The sequence below is a fragment of the Miscanthus floridulus genome, chromosome 3 (genome assembly GCF_019320115.1).
Source record: "Miscanthus floridulus cultivar M001 chromosome 3, ASM1932011v1, whole genome shotgun sequence".
NCBI classification, from domain to species: Eukaryota; Viridiplantae; Streptophyta; class Magnoliopsida; order Poales; family Poaceae; genus Miscanthus; species Miscanthus floridulus.
The window spans coordinates 114,396,584-114,413,938 of NC_089582.1; the positions used below are offsets into that span (position 1 = coordinate 114,396,584).

Below are 17,355 nucleotides of genomic sequence, written 5' to 3' on the forward strand. Positions count from 1 at the left end.
AATGCACATGAGACATGACATTGAGTCATGTGATCAAGGTGGAGAAGATCAAGACAAGACTTGGCTTGATGGACTGGTTGTAAGCATGAAGGGCAAGTCGAAGGCTTTGGAGTGATGGACCGCGTGGCGGTGAAGCTTGAGCAAGACTTGGCGCCGATGGACGATGGCAACGGTGAAGAGCAAGTAGAGTCAAGATCGATGAACCAATATGATCATGTGATGATATGAAGTGGATCATATCATTGTTGATCGTGTTGGTGCATGTGTTGCATCGACATTGAAGGAGATGGAATGGAATGCGCAAGGCAAAGGTATAACCTAGGGCATTTCATTTCACCGGTCATAGGTGTGTAGAGAAGTTTATGACCGGGTTTAGGATAGATGGCCGTACTATCAAGAGGGGCAAACTTGTTTGCATATCGGTCATCTAGTGCCACTCGAGTGATCTAACTTTGCATTGTCGCTAGGATCGAGTGGCGTGGCAAGTTGAGTGGCTAACATCCTTTGGGAAATGATTGTGAAAATGCTAACACACAAACACATGGTGGTGTACACTTGGTGGTGTTGGCACATTTACAAAGGAGGTGGTATTTACAAAGGAGGTGGTGTTTGCAAGGGTGAGATTCGGCGCTTTTGGGAAAATGGAATGCCTACTTTCTATTGCGCCGGATGCAAATTCTTGTGGTTAGCACACTTGAGCAAGGGTGAAGAGAATGGAGGAGATGCCAGCGTCGGTCAAGTGACCGAACGCTGGATCCAAAAGCACCGGACGCTGCCTGCCTGCATCCGGTCATGCTAACGTGGAGTGTAGCAGTAGCTGGAGAGTGACCGGACGCTGGGGCTATGTCCGATCGCGTTCGACCGGACGCATCCGGTCATGCTCGAGAGCTTACTGGAAACGACCGGACGCTGAGGGTCCAGCGTCTGGTCAGTTGGAAGCTGCTGCGTCCGGTCAAGTCATGTGACCATTGGAACCAGGACACATGGTCATCTGCGAGCAACCGGACACTAAGGTCTAGCGTCCGGTCAACATGACCAGAGCGTCCGGTTGGCCCGACCATTGCCCAGTGAAGGGGTAACAGCTAGTTTAGCCCTTGAGGCTATAAATAGAAGTGGCCTTCGGCTATGGCTAGAGAGGAGCACCTCAAGGGACTTAGTGTCCATGCTTGTGAGTGCTTGGGAGCCCTCCATCACACATATACGTGATAGTGATCATTCGATTGTGTGAGTGAGCGATTCTAGTGCGATTGCATCGTGAGATTGCATCGAGTGGCACTAGGTGATCGAGTTGCAAGCCGGTGGTGCTTGTTACTCTTGGAGGTTGCCACCTCCTAGATGGCTTGGTGGTGGTCTCCGTCGAAGCGCGCAAGAAGCTTGTGCAGCGCTCCGAAGAAGCGCTTGTGAGGGGCATTGTGCTCGGCCCGTGGGAGCCACGAAGAGCAACTCTAGTAAAGCGTGTCATTGAGCTACCCTCACTCAAGGGGTAGGTTCTTGCAGCGCCCGATGTGCGGGCTTAGCGGGTGATGCTAATTAGCCGCCGAACCACCAAGTGAGCGGTCGACACATCGGGGACTAGCGTGTTGGCAAACACGTGAACCTCGGGAGAAAAATCATCATGTCAACCTTGTTCTTCCCATTAGTTTGCATTCCCATTACACAAGCTTGCAATTACTTTTATATATATTAAGCTTGTGTAGTTGCTCTTGTAATTAGATAGCTTGCGTAGCTTGCTAATTACCTTCTTGCTTGTGTAGCATAGAAGTAGCTCCCTTGCGTGGCTAATTTGGTTTTAGTAACCTTGTTAGTCACATTGCTTAGTTTGTGTAGCTAAGTATTTGCGCTCTCTAATTAGGCATTGGTTGCCTTGTTATTGAGCATTGCTAGTGAGCTTAGTTAGCTTTATGCTTTTGCTTACTAGCATGTGTAGGAGCTCCCTTATTGCTTAAAGTACTAGTGGCATAGGTTTGTGTAACCTTGCTCCTAGAATTGTTTAGGAGAGCTCTAGCTAGCCTGGCACCTTAGTTGCATAATTAGTATCTTTGCAAGGTGTTAGAGAACATAGATAGAGGGTTGTAGTCTTGGCTAGACCGATAGTTATAATTCCGCACTTGTTTCGGTTAGCCGATGCGATTAATTTTAGAAAAGACTATTCACCCCCTCTCTAGTCCGCCATCTCGACCCTTCACTCATAAAGTGCATCCCTACCAACCAGGGGAAGCAGCTCCTCCTCGAGGTCCATGCTGGGATCTATGGACATCACACGGCCCCAAGGTCGCTGGTTGAAAAGGCCTTTTGCCAAGGTTTTTACTAGCCCACCGCACTATGAGATGTAGAGGAGGTCATCCGCAGGTGTGAGGGATGCCAATTCTATGCTCGGCAAACTCATTTGCTGGCATAGAAGCTTCAAACCATCCCCATCACCAGGCCATTCATGGTCTGGGGCCTCGACATGGTAGGACCCCTCAAAAAGGGCCTGGGTGGTTTTACTCACCTACTCGTAGCGGTCAACAAGTTCACTAAGTGGATAGAGGCTAAGCCCATCATCAACATCCACTCAGAAGAGGCGGTCAAATTCTTCCTTGACATCATCTACCGGTTCGGCGTTCCTAACTACAGCATCACTGACCATGGGACTAACTTCACTAGGAAGAAGTTCCTAGATTTTAGTGATGGATATGGCAATAGGATCGACTCGGCCTTGGTCGGACACCTGTGCACTAACGGTCAGGTCGAGCGTGCCAATGGCATGGTCCTCCAAGGACTTAAGCCATGCATCTTCGACCGACTCAACAAGTATGATGGACGATGGGTTGCAGAGGTCCCAGCAATCCTCTAGAGCCTAAGAATGACCCTAAACCGATCCATAGTGTTCACACCATTCTTCCTAGCCTACGGAGCTAAAGCAGTGCTGCCCTCCAACCTCGCCCACGGTGCCCCAAGAGTAAAGGCTTTCGATCATGACCAAGCCACGGAGGCTCAGCAAGATGCAGTTGACCTACTTGAGGAGGCTCATGAGATGACCATCATCCACTCTGCTCGCTACCAGCAAACTCTCCGTAGGTACCACAAAAGGAAGATCAGGGCGAGGAGCCTCAAAGTCGGTGATCTCATGCTCTGGAGGACCCAATCAACGAAGAAGAAATACAAACTCTCTCCACCATGGGAAGGACCCTATACGGTGACTGAAGTGATCTGGCCACGCACCTACCGACTAAAGGACGACAATGGCAACATTCTCACCAACACTTGAAATATTGAACAGCTACGCCGTTTTCCCCTAAATTCGTTCTTACCGCTTTTATTCAACACTTGCTCCTGTAAAGCACCCTAGCCCAAACACTTTTAGCCCGGGTCACTCAGGGGCTCCATGAGGGTACAATACTAAATACTACCTCTCTTTTTTACTATCATATGATAAAAACTTTTTGCCCAAATGAAAGCGCATTCCATTCCTTCAATTACCCTATGTGACTTTGTTTTTACTCCCAACTGAACGCGCCCCGCCATGACCTATGGTTATGAGTAGCCAAGCCTCGCGAGCCATGCATGGGTTCTTAAAAGCTATAGCCTATGGAACAAATGGGCAGGTGAGAAAAAAGAAAGGATAAAAATAAAGCTATGCTAGGATAAGAAACAAGGAACGTATAGTGATTCTATCACAAAATAGAACTAATGTATTCATTGATACAAAAAACTGTTCACACGAGGGCTCTCCCATGAACTTAACGATTACATTTACTGACTACTTCTACTTCGAATACTACTATGGCCACTCGGTGGCATTGGCTGATGCCAAATGAGAGGCCACGGCACACGCCACCAGACGTAACCACCACCGCAAGGCCCCCACCTAGTTTTGCTCCCTTGACTTCAGCGAGCGCAATGGGTACCTCAAGGGCCCCTCCTAGTTCTACTCCCTCAACTTTGGTGAGCGCAATAGATACCTCAAGGGCATTGCACCCATAGATGCTTAGTAGAAGAGCATAGAGCTCCTGACCTTCTTATGTAGTCGAGGCAGCTCCTGGGCAGGGACGCTGCCCACCGAGGTATGGCTGCCATGGCTAGAAGAAATCTCATCAAACTTTATGAGCTGGCCAACCTGAGCAGCTGCAAGGATGAAACCTCCCACCGGCGTAGTCTTGAGTGTCTTTCTCCCCGACAAGGCTCGCCCGAAGATGACTCACCAAAAGGAGTCCATGTGCGGCTCCATCCCGACGAAAGCCTCATAGATAGTGACGAAGTTAGCGACGTGCAGTACCCTCTAGTGCGCCACCTCCTTCGACGAAAGCAACCCCTTCTTAGCGAAGGTAGCCAGCACCACCTCATCTATGCTGGATGGCCTCCAGCTCGACATCGCACTCCAAAATCATGAACGGCTCTATGAGTTCTCCTTTCCCTCTCCCTTCCCCTATTTAAGGAGAAGATGCAGCAATTGAAGAAGGGTGAAGGATTGGGGTGAAAAACCCTCTCCCTTCCCCCATTCAATGTGGATGGGAAACAACAGGACGTACCCTAACCGATGGGACACACCCTAACTGATGGGACACACCCTGCCTGATGGAATGGTGCCTAGTCAGATGGGACGTGGCCTAGGTATGGCCCACCACTACCATAGGACCGGGCACAAGAAACAAAGCGCCACCATGCAGGCGGCCCTCCACCTTCCTAGGTGGGACTTGGAAAGGCCCAACTATAGGATCTCTGCCCAAGAGAGACCATCGGGCTTCCTAAGTCAATCGAATGGCTTAGGAAAACACCGAGAGACTGGTAAGGAGCAAAGGGACGCCCCATGTGGGCCATGCTAACTCTATCATAAACGACGAGCATGGATTCTAGGTCAGACATTTCTGATGGGAGCTCTTTAAACCCCGTCACTCGAGTCATCAAGGTAACATTACCAACCCTATTTCTTTATATAATCATTCATACATCCATACACACATTCATTCATTCATTCCATACACCTATGCCCCTAGATGATTCTACCTGAATTGCCCGGGGACTCAAGGGCTAAGGCATCGCATATGCGGTTAAACACATCACAACGCTCCGTGTTGCATCATGAAGTGGCAGTCACCTCATTCAACATGAGCAACGATCGATCGGGGTTTGAAGGCCAGCCCATGAAGGGCTCAAGGCCACCTCACATCAAATAGAGCTAGGGGAGAAAACATAAATGAGCCTTGATCGGCCCTTGCCCAATCTACCCCAAAGCAGACAGGGTCATCTCAACCTTCTCATTCGATCCTAAACCTCTGCCAAACCCATAGAATCTCCATCGAGTGGAGCCAGTGGGCCACCTGGGTTGGTCTTTAGAACGACCCAAGCATCTGTCGGGTTGTAGGTTAAGGAGCAGTAGAATATCACATGAGGGCTATGGCGACCTCATCATGAACGATGGACTCGAATTCCAATCGATCATACCCATTAGCGAGCTCACCGAGCGCGTCACTCGAGCCTGAGCCATCGAGGCAAGCAACGTTAGCTCAGCCCCTCTAGTTACGAGAAACCATGGATGAGGTAACAGACAAAACTCAACCGACTCCTATCAAGCCCATCAGGGCTTAGGGGCTCAAGACACCTTAACTGCCTTAGCTGCGCCTGACACGTGTGCTCGATGTCAGGATCTATGAGCTCCATCTTGCCCAATCCCTAAAAACAACTACCTCAGTTGCACATGATGGGTCCTTGAGTCCGCCTCGACCGATCCCTTGGCTACGCCCGATGCTAGGATCCACAAGCTCCATCTCACCTGATCCCTAAAAACAACTGCCTCAGCTGCGCACGACGGGTCCATGAGTCCATCTTGATCAATCCCTTGGCTATGCCTGATGTAAGGATCCGCAAGCTTTGTCTCACTCAATCCCTAAAAAAACACCTCGGTTGCGCACGACACCTTGGTTGATGACTATGTCGACTAAAATGCACGCACACACGTCCGCTGTAAGGATTCGCAAGCTCTGCCTCACCCAATCCCTAAAAACAACTGCATCGGCTACGCATGATGGGTCCATGAGTCCATCTCGATTGATCCCAAATACCTAAATGATAGGACAAAAGGGTGATCCAATCTCCGATCAGAAGGCTTGGCCGAGAAGGAATGTCGCCCGCTTCCGACTCTAGCCTGCCTCTCCGACCGAAACGCCTTGCTTCCGACTTTGGCCCGCCTCCGAACGGCCTCTCTGACTAGAAGGCCTGGCCAAACACCACTTCTGACTCCGACTCGCGTCCCCAACCAGGGATGCGTCGAACCCCTACTCACAACTCTTCTTCATCTGGCGCAATCAGAGCCGACTAGGACCAACTGACTGGGGACGCCCGCTCGGTAAGGACTAGGAAACAGACAGAGAAAGTAAGGCAGGACACTCAAGTCAATTGCAATACCAAGGACCATATCCTATACAACTGTAGGACAGTACCCTATGACCTTTCCAAGTAGTGTTGTAGGTGCCAACATTTTCCCTATAGTGTTGTGGGTGCCATCAACTCCCATACCAGACAAACACGGTAAGACTCCCCCCATATGTCTCTAGGCATCAATAGTGTTGTGGGCGCCAGCATTTACCATACCAGATGAACTTGGTAAAACCCCCTACATACCTCTTGGCATCAATAGTATGGAAGGCACCGACGTCTACCATACCAGAAGAAGACAACGCAACCTCCCACATGTATCTGACATTTAACAGTGTTATGGGCGCCTATAATCATCTTATACCCGACGGCGTGGGCAACAAGACTTAGTATACATACACTCTCTCCCTCTCACCTGTAAGGCAATCCCCTTCATCTATAAAAGGGGATGCACTCTCTCCCAAATAGGAGGATCGATCAGTTCACTAACACACAACAGCAGAGCCACTAGGTTCAAACCTCAAGCACACGCTCGAACACATAGCACATAGCGGAGTTCCCATCACTCTCGCCCCTTCAGACTAGAGTCCAACCGGATCTCTTGTACCCCCTATCTTTCTCCCTTTCATTTGTAACCCCATAACAAACTTTGAGCATCTAGGCTTAGGAATAAAGTCATCGACCGACTCAAACTGGACGTAGGGCACGTTGCCTGAACCAGTATAAACCCTATGTCATTGAGTGCTAGACCACCTCCGATCATAATGTATAGCAAAACTACAAATATTTACGTATTGGTCACTTTCTACACTGATAGCTGATATACCAGTTTTACACTCTGTAGAGATTGTACACTTTCACTGTGAGTTATGATTTACCCTTTTGCCTGAGGTGGCCAACCTCTTGATCCACTACCAAGGAAGGTTAGAAGGGTTCACTATGAAACCTTTCAAAGGTTCGTCTAACAAGTTAGGGCCGCTAAGGTTTCTCCATCAATAAGCATGAACCCTCCTCCAAGGAGTGACTAACAAAATACCAAGAAACCAAAGTGCACCCTCTTGACAGGCCGAGATCATACCTATCGGAGCCCCTCTTACGCCATAAAGGTAACCACTAATAAGTTAGAAAAGGTCCTCATACTGAGCTAAAGCCAGAGCCATGTAGCCCTCACAGCTGTACTGTTAAGTCCCTGATGTTTACTTACAGATAAGTCCTTAGGGAGAGGAATCTAGAGCACCATAAAATAGCCCAATGCTCTAGCCCCCTTATTCCATGTTGCTAAAAAGCATCTTTTAATGTTTATTGCAATACCATTAGCCAAGTTACAAGATCATGGCTTTAGTTGACCACTAGCACCATACTACCCAATACAATAACCCATAGGAATTAAGGAATACAAGATATCAAATAGCTAGAAAAATTACTACGGTTGCAAGGTAGACACATGCATATGATTAAAATGATATTAAGGTGAATAGGATAATAAGGAAGATCCCATGCTATACTTGCCTTAAACTCAAATCCTTCTTCTATTGAATTATAACCTCCAAAGGACTTTTTCTGGATCACCAACTTCTTTTATATCACCAACGCAAAGCTCACTGACTGGACATGATCATAAAGCACCACACAAGTATCCATGCAATCATACATGAAGCAAATAATAGATCTAAATTAGAACAATATACTAAATATAAAATCAAGATGAAATGTTTGTAAAACGAATCTATGTCTCGCTACGAACACACAGATATGAAAAGCACTCTAATCGAAGCTATAACGAAAAAATTATGAATTAAACAAGATTTCCTTTAATAAAATAATAGATTAAATCTAACCTCGAATTTCAAAAGTTGAAAATATATTTAATAGTATGATAAACATGTAGATTACTCAATTATAAATCTAACGCAACTTGAATGGATCAAAACAGAGTTAAAACAAAGATTTTATGGCCTAAATAAGACTAGTGGCAAAACTGTAAATAGATAAAAGCGTATTTTGGATCTAACCGAAGAAAATACGTTTTCAAAAGAAAACGTATTTTGAATCTAACAGAGGGATTTTACGCTTTCTAAAAGAGAAAATATGTTCTGAATCTACTAGAAAGAAACTACGCTTTTGGAATAGGAAAACGTATTCTGGAAGTGCGCCATAGACTACGGGTTATATTACACGAAACTATAGGGGCTCTTTTGCAAATAAACCTGGCAAAGGGGTACAGACGATCTTGGACCGTTGGATTAAATCTGGACGGCCTAGATTAGAAAGGAGGAAGAGAGAGTCACCGGCCGGAGAAGAAAACCGATGCTGCGGAGCTCCATTACCTACGACGAGAAGCTCCCCGGAGCGCTTGGTTTGGGTCCTAGATGCCACAGTTTGACAAGTCGAGAGTATAGTGAATAAGATGAGAAGATGGCGAACTCATCTAGGGCCTTCTTGCGGTCGACGATGGGTCTACAGCGTTGGGAAACACGGCGGCAACGGCGACAGCGAGAGAAGGAGGAAAAAAATCTAATTTACTACACGAGAAATTTCTCAAACTAGAGGTTCCACTTATAGTAGTTTTGGTGTGCTTTGTCCAAAGGGTTGATACATATTTATAGGGAGAAAAACTCCCCACATCTACATCAATTAGCAATATGATACTAATTGATGTTGCACCCTCCATATTTACTAATGGACCTAAATAATCATTAAAGCCCATTAGTAAATAAATGCATGGGCCTTTGAGATTTATTAGGATTATTGCACATGGGTTTTGAGAGTTGGTTGGAAAATAAGATATATTATTTATTTTCGAAATTAATTAATTTCACGAATAATATAATTCTAGAAAAGTCCAGAATTGATATTTAAGCCACGAAAAATATTCCGAGACCTCCAAAAATTTGGGAAAACTTTTCAGAGACACTTTAGAACATGATGAACCCAAATAAAGTATTTGGATCTCATGAAAATATTGTTGGGAACTTGGAACATAAAAATTAAGGCGAAAGAGAAAGGAATTAAATTTCAGAAAGAAGCTAAAATATTCCTAGAGATGGATATTCGTCTCCTAAACGTATTTAAAAAACACATTTTGCACATAGAAACACAAGGTGCGACCGGCATGAATGCAACAAACACGTTTCAACCTTAAGATAAAATTTAATCTAATGAAAATTTATTATTTCCCCATATTTTTATGAGCTTAAAAATATAAAATTAAATCATTTTAGCTCTATTTCAAGAGAAGCAAATTTTAGGGTGCTACAATTGTTACTCTCTAAGATTTCAGAATTTCATAATAGACTCCATCCCAGTGCGAAATTCAGATACGTGTATGATCTGAAAATGCCGTGTCTATGATTACCATGCACAGAAAATATCATAATCTTAAAAGTATGCAGAGTAGATGAGTCGCACCGTATAAAAAGAACTTAAATCTTTTAGTTTTTGTGCATGACATATCTACATTAAACTCCTTCCCCTAATATTATTTTCATGCAAAAATTGAACATATATTTATTACGAGCGTCTTAACAAGGTGATTCATTGACGCGCACGAGGGCTTCCCCTAATATCATTTCTATGCAAAAAATTAAACATATATTTTTTACTAGCGTCACGCGATGGGGCGCGTGATGGACTAGTGATTGATCAATTGATCAATCTTTTGGCTTTGGGGGCGCTCCCTCCGTTGGCTCGACTGTACTGTGTCCTAGTTGTTGCCGGCGACGCGGTGGTCACGCCTCCTGGAGTTATTGGGATGTAGGGTGGTCCTGGTTGCCACGGTTTCCGGTAAATTGACGGCCTTCGTTACAACGGTACCCTTTTCTTTACCAGAGCAATAACATCTGTTTTGTACTCCTAGTACGCAGTGTATACTCCCTTATCTCCCTTCTTAAAAGGTCAATTTAGATTTATTGTAAGTTAAACTTCTCTAACTTTGACAAATCTAGTTTTTTTTTTGTCGACGATGTATTTTTCTATAAACTTCAATTATACTTGTTTGATTTTAAACAAATCAAAATGACATGGAGTAGTTTAGAAAATAAAGTATGAATAAGCGACATCAGTTACTAATATTCTTTTCTAGCTGGTGCCATGACATTGCCCATCCTCCAAATGAAAGGAAATTTCTTTTTATCCTTTTTGCACCTACCCATTTTAAGAAAATATTCATGAAATATTAGAATGCGTGGCAACCGTCCATTTCTTAAGATCAATGTGGCCTCACAATAGCAAAATGTACACAACACATACTTTAGAGCATCTTCAACAGATTACTTATCCCATATCTTCTAAAAGATTATATAAATGATCTCCTATCATTAGTAACGTAGCATTTTCTTCATCTCTCCCAACAGGTGGATAGAGGAAAAGAGATGAATCTTTACTTAGGATGAGTAATCAGTTAGAGCAACTACAATCTTTTATATGGCATATTTTTAGAATTGCAATGGATATAAATAACCTGTTGGAGATGCTTTTAAATCATTGGAGGCTGAAGCTCATGCCCTCCTTTTTGTGCAAAGCTAGCTACAACTCTCAATCCGAATGACGCAATTCCGTTGATTGACAACCAAGTGCTAGCCTCCGCTGTACTTGTCTGGATCACCATGCACTCATCTAGGACATTGGTCGATACGTCCAATCATTGCCAAAATACAGGATATTATCTAGCTACACTATACACAAGATCCGTAGAGAGACAAATAAGATAGCTGATAGCCTTGCTAAAAGGCAAGGCGAGCAAGCATCTTGAATTCAGGTCTTTTTTCTTGCCAGGCACTTGCGCATCATCCAACTTGTAATATTAAACTTGTGCCACAAAATAACGACTGGGATGACAAGATCCTCATCTCTTTAACACGTGGATGCAATGGAAGTTTTACTTAAGCCTTTTGTTTATGTTTAGACGTCTCTAGTGAAACTAAGTATGGCATGTTCGTAGTATATATTTCTTTTATGTAGGGAAAAATGGTAGCCTGTTGCTGGCGCTGCTGCTAGCCTGCTACAGTGCTAATAAACTCGTTCGGAAAGTCTTTCTTTTTTTCAGTTTTACCTGAAGCAAGCCGGCCACTCACGCACGCACAGGCACGGAGGGCAGCGAACCAGTGACCAGGTGGCCGAACGCCGCTGCCGCCCGACGGGATGAGTCGCTGTCGTGTCTCCGCGTGCTGCGGCCAGGCGGCCAGCGGCCGAGTTGCCCCCTTCAATTTGCTTCACCCTCCGCCACTGAGCCCAAACGTTCACACGCACAAACGCGGGAGCCGCCGCGATGCCGGCGAAGCCGCCACCCGCCGCCGAGTTCGAGTACTGCGAGCTGTGCCGCCATCACCACGACCATGGCCGGCGCCATCGCTACGTCACCAAGCACCGGAGAAATCTCGACGCCGCGCTCACCTCCTTCCGCTCCAAGCTCTCCGACCTCCGCCGCGCCTTCCTCCACGGCTCCCCATCTTCCCAGCCGCCGCGGGCCCGTCTCTGGTGCCCCTTCTGCTCCATCGACCTCGACAGCCGCTCCGCTGGGTACTCGCCACCTATCCCTTGTCCCCGTACTCCTAGGGTTTCGGTTTGGATTTACATATGCTAGCTGGTTTCGATTGCAGCGTGGATTGCCCGGTATATTATGCAATTGAACACCAGTAGGCTGAACCCTAGTACATTAGGATCTGCTCAGTACGGCAGGGGTTGGAATCGTCATAAGGTTTTCAAAGCACTGTAGATAAAGGTTTTCGGAGCACTGCAAGCATAGTGAGTTTAGGAGGAAAAGTTAAGTCTGGTTCTCTTCTATTGCAGTAAAAATGCCATTTACCATCTGGCAAGCAGTGAGCACCTGAAGGGTGTGAAGGATTTCCTGCGGAAGCACGGGGGAGGGATGGATCAGGTGGACTCGCTTAGGATTTCAGAGGACGTGCTTGCCAAGGTGTGCCTTATGCTTTCATTTTTCTCTCTGTTAATAGGAATTAACATGATATACATTTTTATCATTCTAGTTTTGTGAAAGGATCTACTTAGGTATGTTGTTGTTTGTATTTGTTTCTGCACTGACCTGACAAAATGAGATGTTATGGTACGTGGCATGTGGATCTCTAATGTTTTTATTTTTTAATTTCAGTGGGAGAAAGGCTCGGAATCCTTGAGCACAGGAACGAAAAAGGGGACTGAAGGGCTGATTGGACCATGTCTGAAGCAGATAAAAGATATCCAAAATGAATATACCTGTGACAGTTTGGATAGTTTTGCACAAAACAATATCCCATCTTTTAGTAATACTGCATCATATGTTGTTATGCCTTTACAAAGTCCTACCAATGGGGCATATGACCCTATTAGTACAGCGTGTCATGGAGCTTCCAGTTCTGGAAGTGCCCCTTATTCTGCTTCATATGGAACTGTTGGACTGCCCATCACACCTTGGGGATTGGCCGAAACACATAGGCAGCATGGTGCGCTGTCTACAAACTTGTTTCACAGCAGTGGTCCTGAAACAAAAGGTGACCAAGCGTTACGATTATCATACTGCCTTCTTTTTCATATGATTATGTCACTTGCTTGGTACATGGATAATTATATTTCATTTTGTAGGTCATCAATCTACTGTCCTTGTAAATGATGCAAGGCCATCGATTTCTTGTTCTAATCATGTAAGTATGTACCATAGTCCACATGCACACACATGTCCGTGCGACAAGTAGCACAAAATCCAGTGAAAAAATGACAAAAATTGATGTGATGCTTCTACATTACTGCAGTTTTTTGCTCACATATTTGACTTAATATTAACAATTGAAAATGTTGCTTTCATTTACACAAAAAAAGGTAGCTTAGTAAATGTTGTGCAAGGCAGGAGCTTGCACCATTAAGGTTTCTCGGATCTCAATCGCAGAAAGTTAAACAAATTTCCTTTTGAGTTTATTATCCTTCTTGCTCTGTTTCCTGTTTATGTTCTTCTTTAGGTCAGTTGGGGCATGTTTGAACCTTCGCCGCAGCTCGCCTGGTCTCGCCTCACCTAGCCCTCGCACAATGCCAATCTTCCAAGTTCCAAGGCATTTGCTTCCCTTGCTGCCACTCACCTTGTCTCGCACTGTAGCTCAATATGAGGATTGTCAGGCGGCAGCGGAGGTTGATTTGACACCAGGGATTCTCGAACGTGCGGTGGGGGAGGCCGATTGAGCGGTTAGGGAGGCTGATTTGGTGGCAGGGGAGGCAGGGGTGACGCCAGGTGGTGCACTGGCACCAGGAAAAATTTTTACTACTAAGTAGTCTATTTTTACCGTACAAATTAGTTGAAATTGGATATATTTCTACATGGTGGCTATGAATATTGTGCACCACCATGAATTTTAAGCTAGCTTCGCCCTGAGGGGAGGCTTATTTGCAGCAGGGGAGGCTGATTCATCGAAAGCGCACGAGCCAACCCCAGCCGGGCAAGCTTGCCAGGCAAACGGGTGAGGCGAGGGACTACCAAAACGGCTTGCCTTGCCCTGCGAGTCGAGGCAGCAAGGGTTCCAAACACGTCCTTAGTTGCTGTTGTGGAGTAGTCTTTTTTTTGTTCACATAATCACATAAAAGTATTGGAGAACAGCACACAAACGCGTTTAAATTTCTGTGTGGACTTGTTGCCTTTATTTATTTTTGTTCCACTGCTTGCCATATCTGAAAACATCTATTTTCCTTCCTAAATCCCAAGTAACAGATTACCATCTCAGTTGACTCATGAATTAGCTATGTCATCCGTAGTTGTTCCATTATATCCATGGTCTATGAATTAGACCATTGTAAACGCTGTCATTATATTTGCAAAAAATTCATGGCATTGTGGTTTTGTAGTTTCAAAAGAAATGATAAAAATGTACTTCTATGAAACAAGTGTTTTCTTTTGTTAGTTTGTAAAGCTCTTGTATATCCTAAAAGAAACAAATTTACATGTGCAACTTTTGATACAGAATTCCATATGCCTAATGTTCTATTTTTTTCCTTTTGTTTATTTGTCCTGTATACATAATTGATGTGATTGCTTGTTAAACAGATGTTACCTTTGCAGGTTCAACAAAGTCACACTGGAGGAAATTTGAGCAATGGTATTGGATGCATTCAGTTTTATATTTTCGTGCTTTAGATTTTTTTTTCTCGAACACGCAGGAGAGCTACGTGTCATTTCATTAATAGGTAGAAAACGGTCTGATTACATGCTGAATCGACGGCTTGGTTTTCGTGCTCTAGATTTTGTCAAAACAATCACTAGTCTGATTGCAAAATAGCTAATCGTGATTTCTTTTTGCCCTTGTGAGAATCTTGATGCAATATCATTTCTTTATAGGCTCAAAAGCAAATGTGCATACGGGTGCTCCTCCTCCTTGGTTAAAAGCTAATGAACATGATCCAAAGAATTTGCCACTCAGAAGCTGTGCTCTTCCTTCTCGGAAAGGAAAATCGAGGAAACTCAATCCAAAGAGGGTTGGTGCTGCATGGGCAGAAAGAAGAAGAGCTGAGATGGAATTGGAGAAGCAAGGTGAAATTGTTCCAGCAACATCTGATTCTAGTTGGCTACCTAATTTTGGTAGTGTCTGGCAATCTGGCACAAGGAAGGAATCAAGGAAAGACTTTGAGAAAAGCCACAAGCTTCACGACACGAAGAGCAATCATGACTTATCCTTGGAGATAAAACCATATATCAGCAAACGGATGGTAAATATGATTTTTCACCTTTCTGTAGTTATGCCATCTTGTTCTTTTCTATATTTAACTTAATCACATCAACCTTGTGTTTCTTGCTAGCTGTTGGCAAATAGTTTCTAAGTCATTGCCATTTTCAGAGGTTACAACATTCACTGTTTGATGCTGTACCGCCTATTGTGTATGCATTAACTCAGTTGTCCTGCTTATAGCTGGAAATAGATTGGTATTAAGCTACAACTTTAAAAATAACCCAAGCCGCTTTACTAATTATTGTATTTGTCCTGCTTTCTGATGCAAGGAACATAAAAGTTATAAGGAATTTCCTTATTGGCCTCGTGTTTGTTCAGTAAAAGAAGAGTTTGGATTGCCAAATATTTTAATCAAGTGCTACACTACAAAATATTTATTTAGAATTGCAATCCACCTTTGTTCTGTTATAGATCAATTTGAAAAGAGGTCTGATCCTGTGGGCATAAGCTAGTGCCTAGTAGGCTGTGGAGTGCATATGCAGCAACACATAGCTGTTTCAGTACTGAGTTAATGAGGAAACCACTACCTATGAAATCAAGACAAGATGGGCCTTTCTAAAAAATTGCTCTCTGTTTGTGTGTGTGTGTTTAATTGGGGCCATAGGATTGCCAGCTTTCACGATGCGCTTGCCATAGTTTTTATGTTTATTTAGTTACTGCATTCTTGAATTCTGATTGTTCATATATACTTTGCCTTTCCTCTTGCAGCGTGTAGGTGCTGATAAAGCTTCTGACAAAGCTGAAGAGCTTGGCAGCCACCTACAACAGTAAACAGGTGTACAGCCCCTTGCCATATACAGTAGATGTTTATGGTGTCATTGGTATGGTATGAATCTTTTTAAACTCGCCCACTCGGTAAAAGAAAGGTTTAGCGCCCACGTTTAAGGCTTGGAAATTAAGCGCACTGCTTCAGAGATCTACTCTGAAGCCAGTGTAGCAGGCGAACCCTGCTGTCTTGCTTTCCATCAATACAGAGGCTACAGCAACTTCTGATCACACGATTCAATGCCCCCAGCAATGAATATGATATTTGGGGTGACAGGGGACACTGCTAGTACCATGCAGGACTCCTGGAATAATTGCGCCCCCTTGGATCTGTTTATTTGTTGAAACGCCATGCAGGGCAGCTGTTCCTAACTTTCTGCTCACTGTTTGGCGCCTGCAGATGGATGTCGCGTAGGCGTCTCTGCGGAAGAGCCGCCAGGGCGCGGCTTGATTGGCGATTGGTACCACTGTCAGCTCGTGTCTGGGAAGCCCGTTTATAAGGCTGCGAGCCTGCGAGTACGGAATGCCAAGCCAACCTTTGACAGCTACTCGTAGTGCTTGATTACAACAACAACAAAGCCCAAATAAGTTGGGGTAGACTAGAGTTTGAAACCCAACAGAAGCAATTAAGGTTCAGGTACGTGAATAGCTGTCTTTCAAGCACTCCTATCTAAGGCTAAGTCTTTGGGTATATTCCATCCTTTCAAGTCTCCTTTTATTGCCTCTACCCAAGTCAACTTCGGTCTTCCTCTTCCTCCCTTCACGTTACTATCCTGACTTAGGATTTCACTATGCACCGATGTATCTGGAGGTCTTCGTTGCATATGTTCAAACCATCTCAACCGGTGTTGGACAAGCTTTTCTTCAATTGGTGGTACCCCTAATCTCTCACGTATATCATTGTTCCGAACTCGATCCCTTCTTGTATGACCGCAAATCCAACGCAACATATGCATTTCTGCGACACTTAGCTGTTGAATATGTCGTCTTTTCGTAGGCCAACATTCTGCACCATACAACATAGCAGGTCTAATCGCCGTCCTATAAAACTTGCCTTTTAGCTTCTGTGGTACCCTTTTGTCACATAGGACACCAGACGCTTGCCGTCACTTCATCCACCCTGCTTTGATTATATGGCTAACATCTTCATCAATATCCCCGTCTCTCTGTAGCATTGATCCTAAATATCGAAAGGTATCCTTCCTAGGCACTACTTGACCTTTCAAACTAACATCTTTCTCCTCCCGATTAGTAGTGCCGAAGTCACATCTCATATACTCGTAGTGCTTGATTAGTTCCCAAAAATTTTCCAAAAAGTGCTACAGTAACCATTACATTGAATCTTGCAATACGTGCATGGAACATTAAATGTAGACGAAAAAAACTAATTGCATTGTTTGGTTAGAAATTGCGAGACGAATGTTTTGAATCTAATTAGTCCATGATTGAACACTAATTGTCAAATAAAAATGAAAGTGCTACAGCAGTCAAATTCTCAAAATTCGTGAATTAAACACAGCCGTAGTACGCAGTCAGT

At 44.5% G+C, this 17,355-nt stretch overlaps 1 protein-coding gene and 1 pseudogene across 4 annotated transcripts; one reads left to right on the forward strand and one right to left on the reverse strand.

The window, feature by feature from the left end:
- Nucleotides 1-11,439: 11,439 nt before the first annotated feature.
- Nucleotides 11,440-16,687, forward strand: LOC136542132 (TITAN-like protein). 4 transcript variants are annotated; one of them, XM_066534431.1, is made up of 8 exons: nt 11,440-11,871; nt 12,142-12,268; nt 12,461-12,839; nt 12,931-12,989; nt 14,375-14,426; nt 14,666-15,033; nt 15,762-15,879; nt 16,219-16,687. In XM_066534431.1, the coding sequence occupies exons 1-7, from the start codon at nt 11,621-11,623 to the stop codon at nt 15,822-15,824; spliced, it is 1,299 nt and encodes a 432-aa protein (XP_066390528.1). In that variant the 5' UTR covers nt 11,440-11,620; the 3' UTR covers nt 15,825-15,879; nt 16,219-16,687. The 4 variants fall into 4 exon arrangements, with proteins under 4 accessions (XP_066390528.1, XP_066390530.1, XP_066390529.1 ...); XM_066534433.1 differs by having other exon boundaries at nt 15,762-15,874; XM_066534432.1 differs by having other exon boundaries at nt 15,762-15,828.
- LOC136544246 (uncharacterized) lies at nt 16,475-17,092 on the reverse strand (annotated as a pseudogene).
- Nucleotides 17,093-17,355: the final 263 nt, after the last annotated feature.

Excerpts from the sequence above, each read along its gene's own strand:
- LOC136542132 (XM_066534431.1), top strand. The coding sequence starts at position 11,621 with ATGCCGGCGAAGCCGCCACCCGCCGCCGAGTTCGAGTACTGCGAGCTG. Across the intron at positions 12,840-12,930 it reads CAGTGGTCCTGAAACAAAAG|GTCATCAATCTACTGTCCTT; the intron begins GTGACCAAGCGT and ends TTCATTTTGTAG. Across the intron at positions 12,990-14,374 it reads CGATTTCTTGTTCTAATCAT|ATGTTACCTTTGCAGGTTCA; the intron begins GTAAGTATGTAC and ends CTTGTTAAACAG.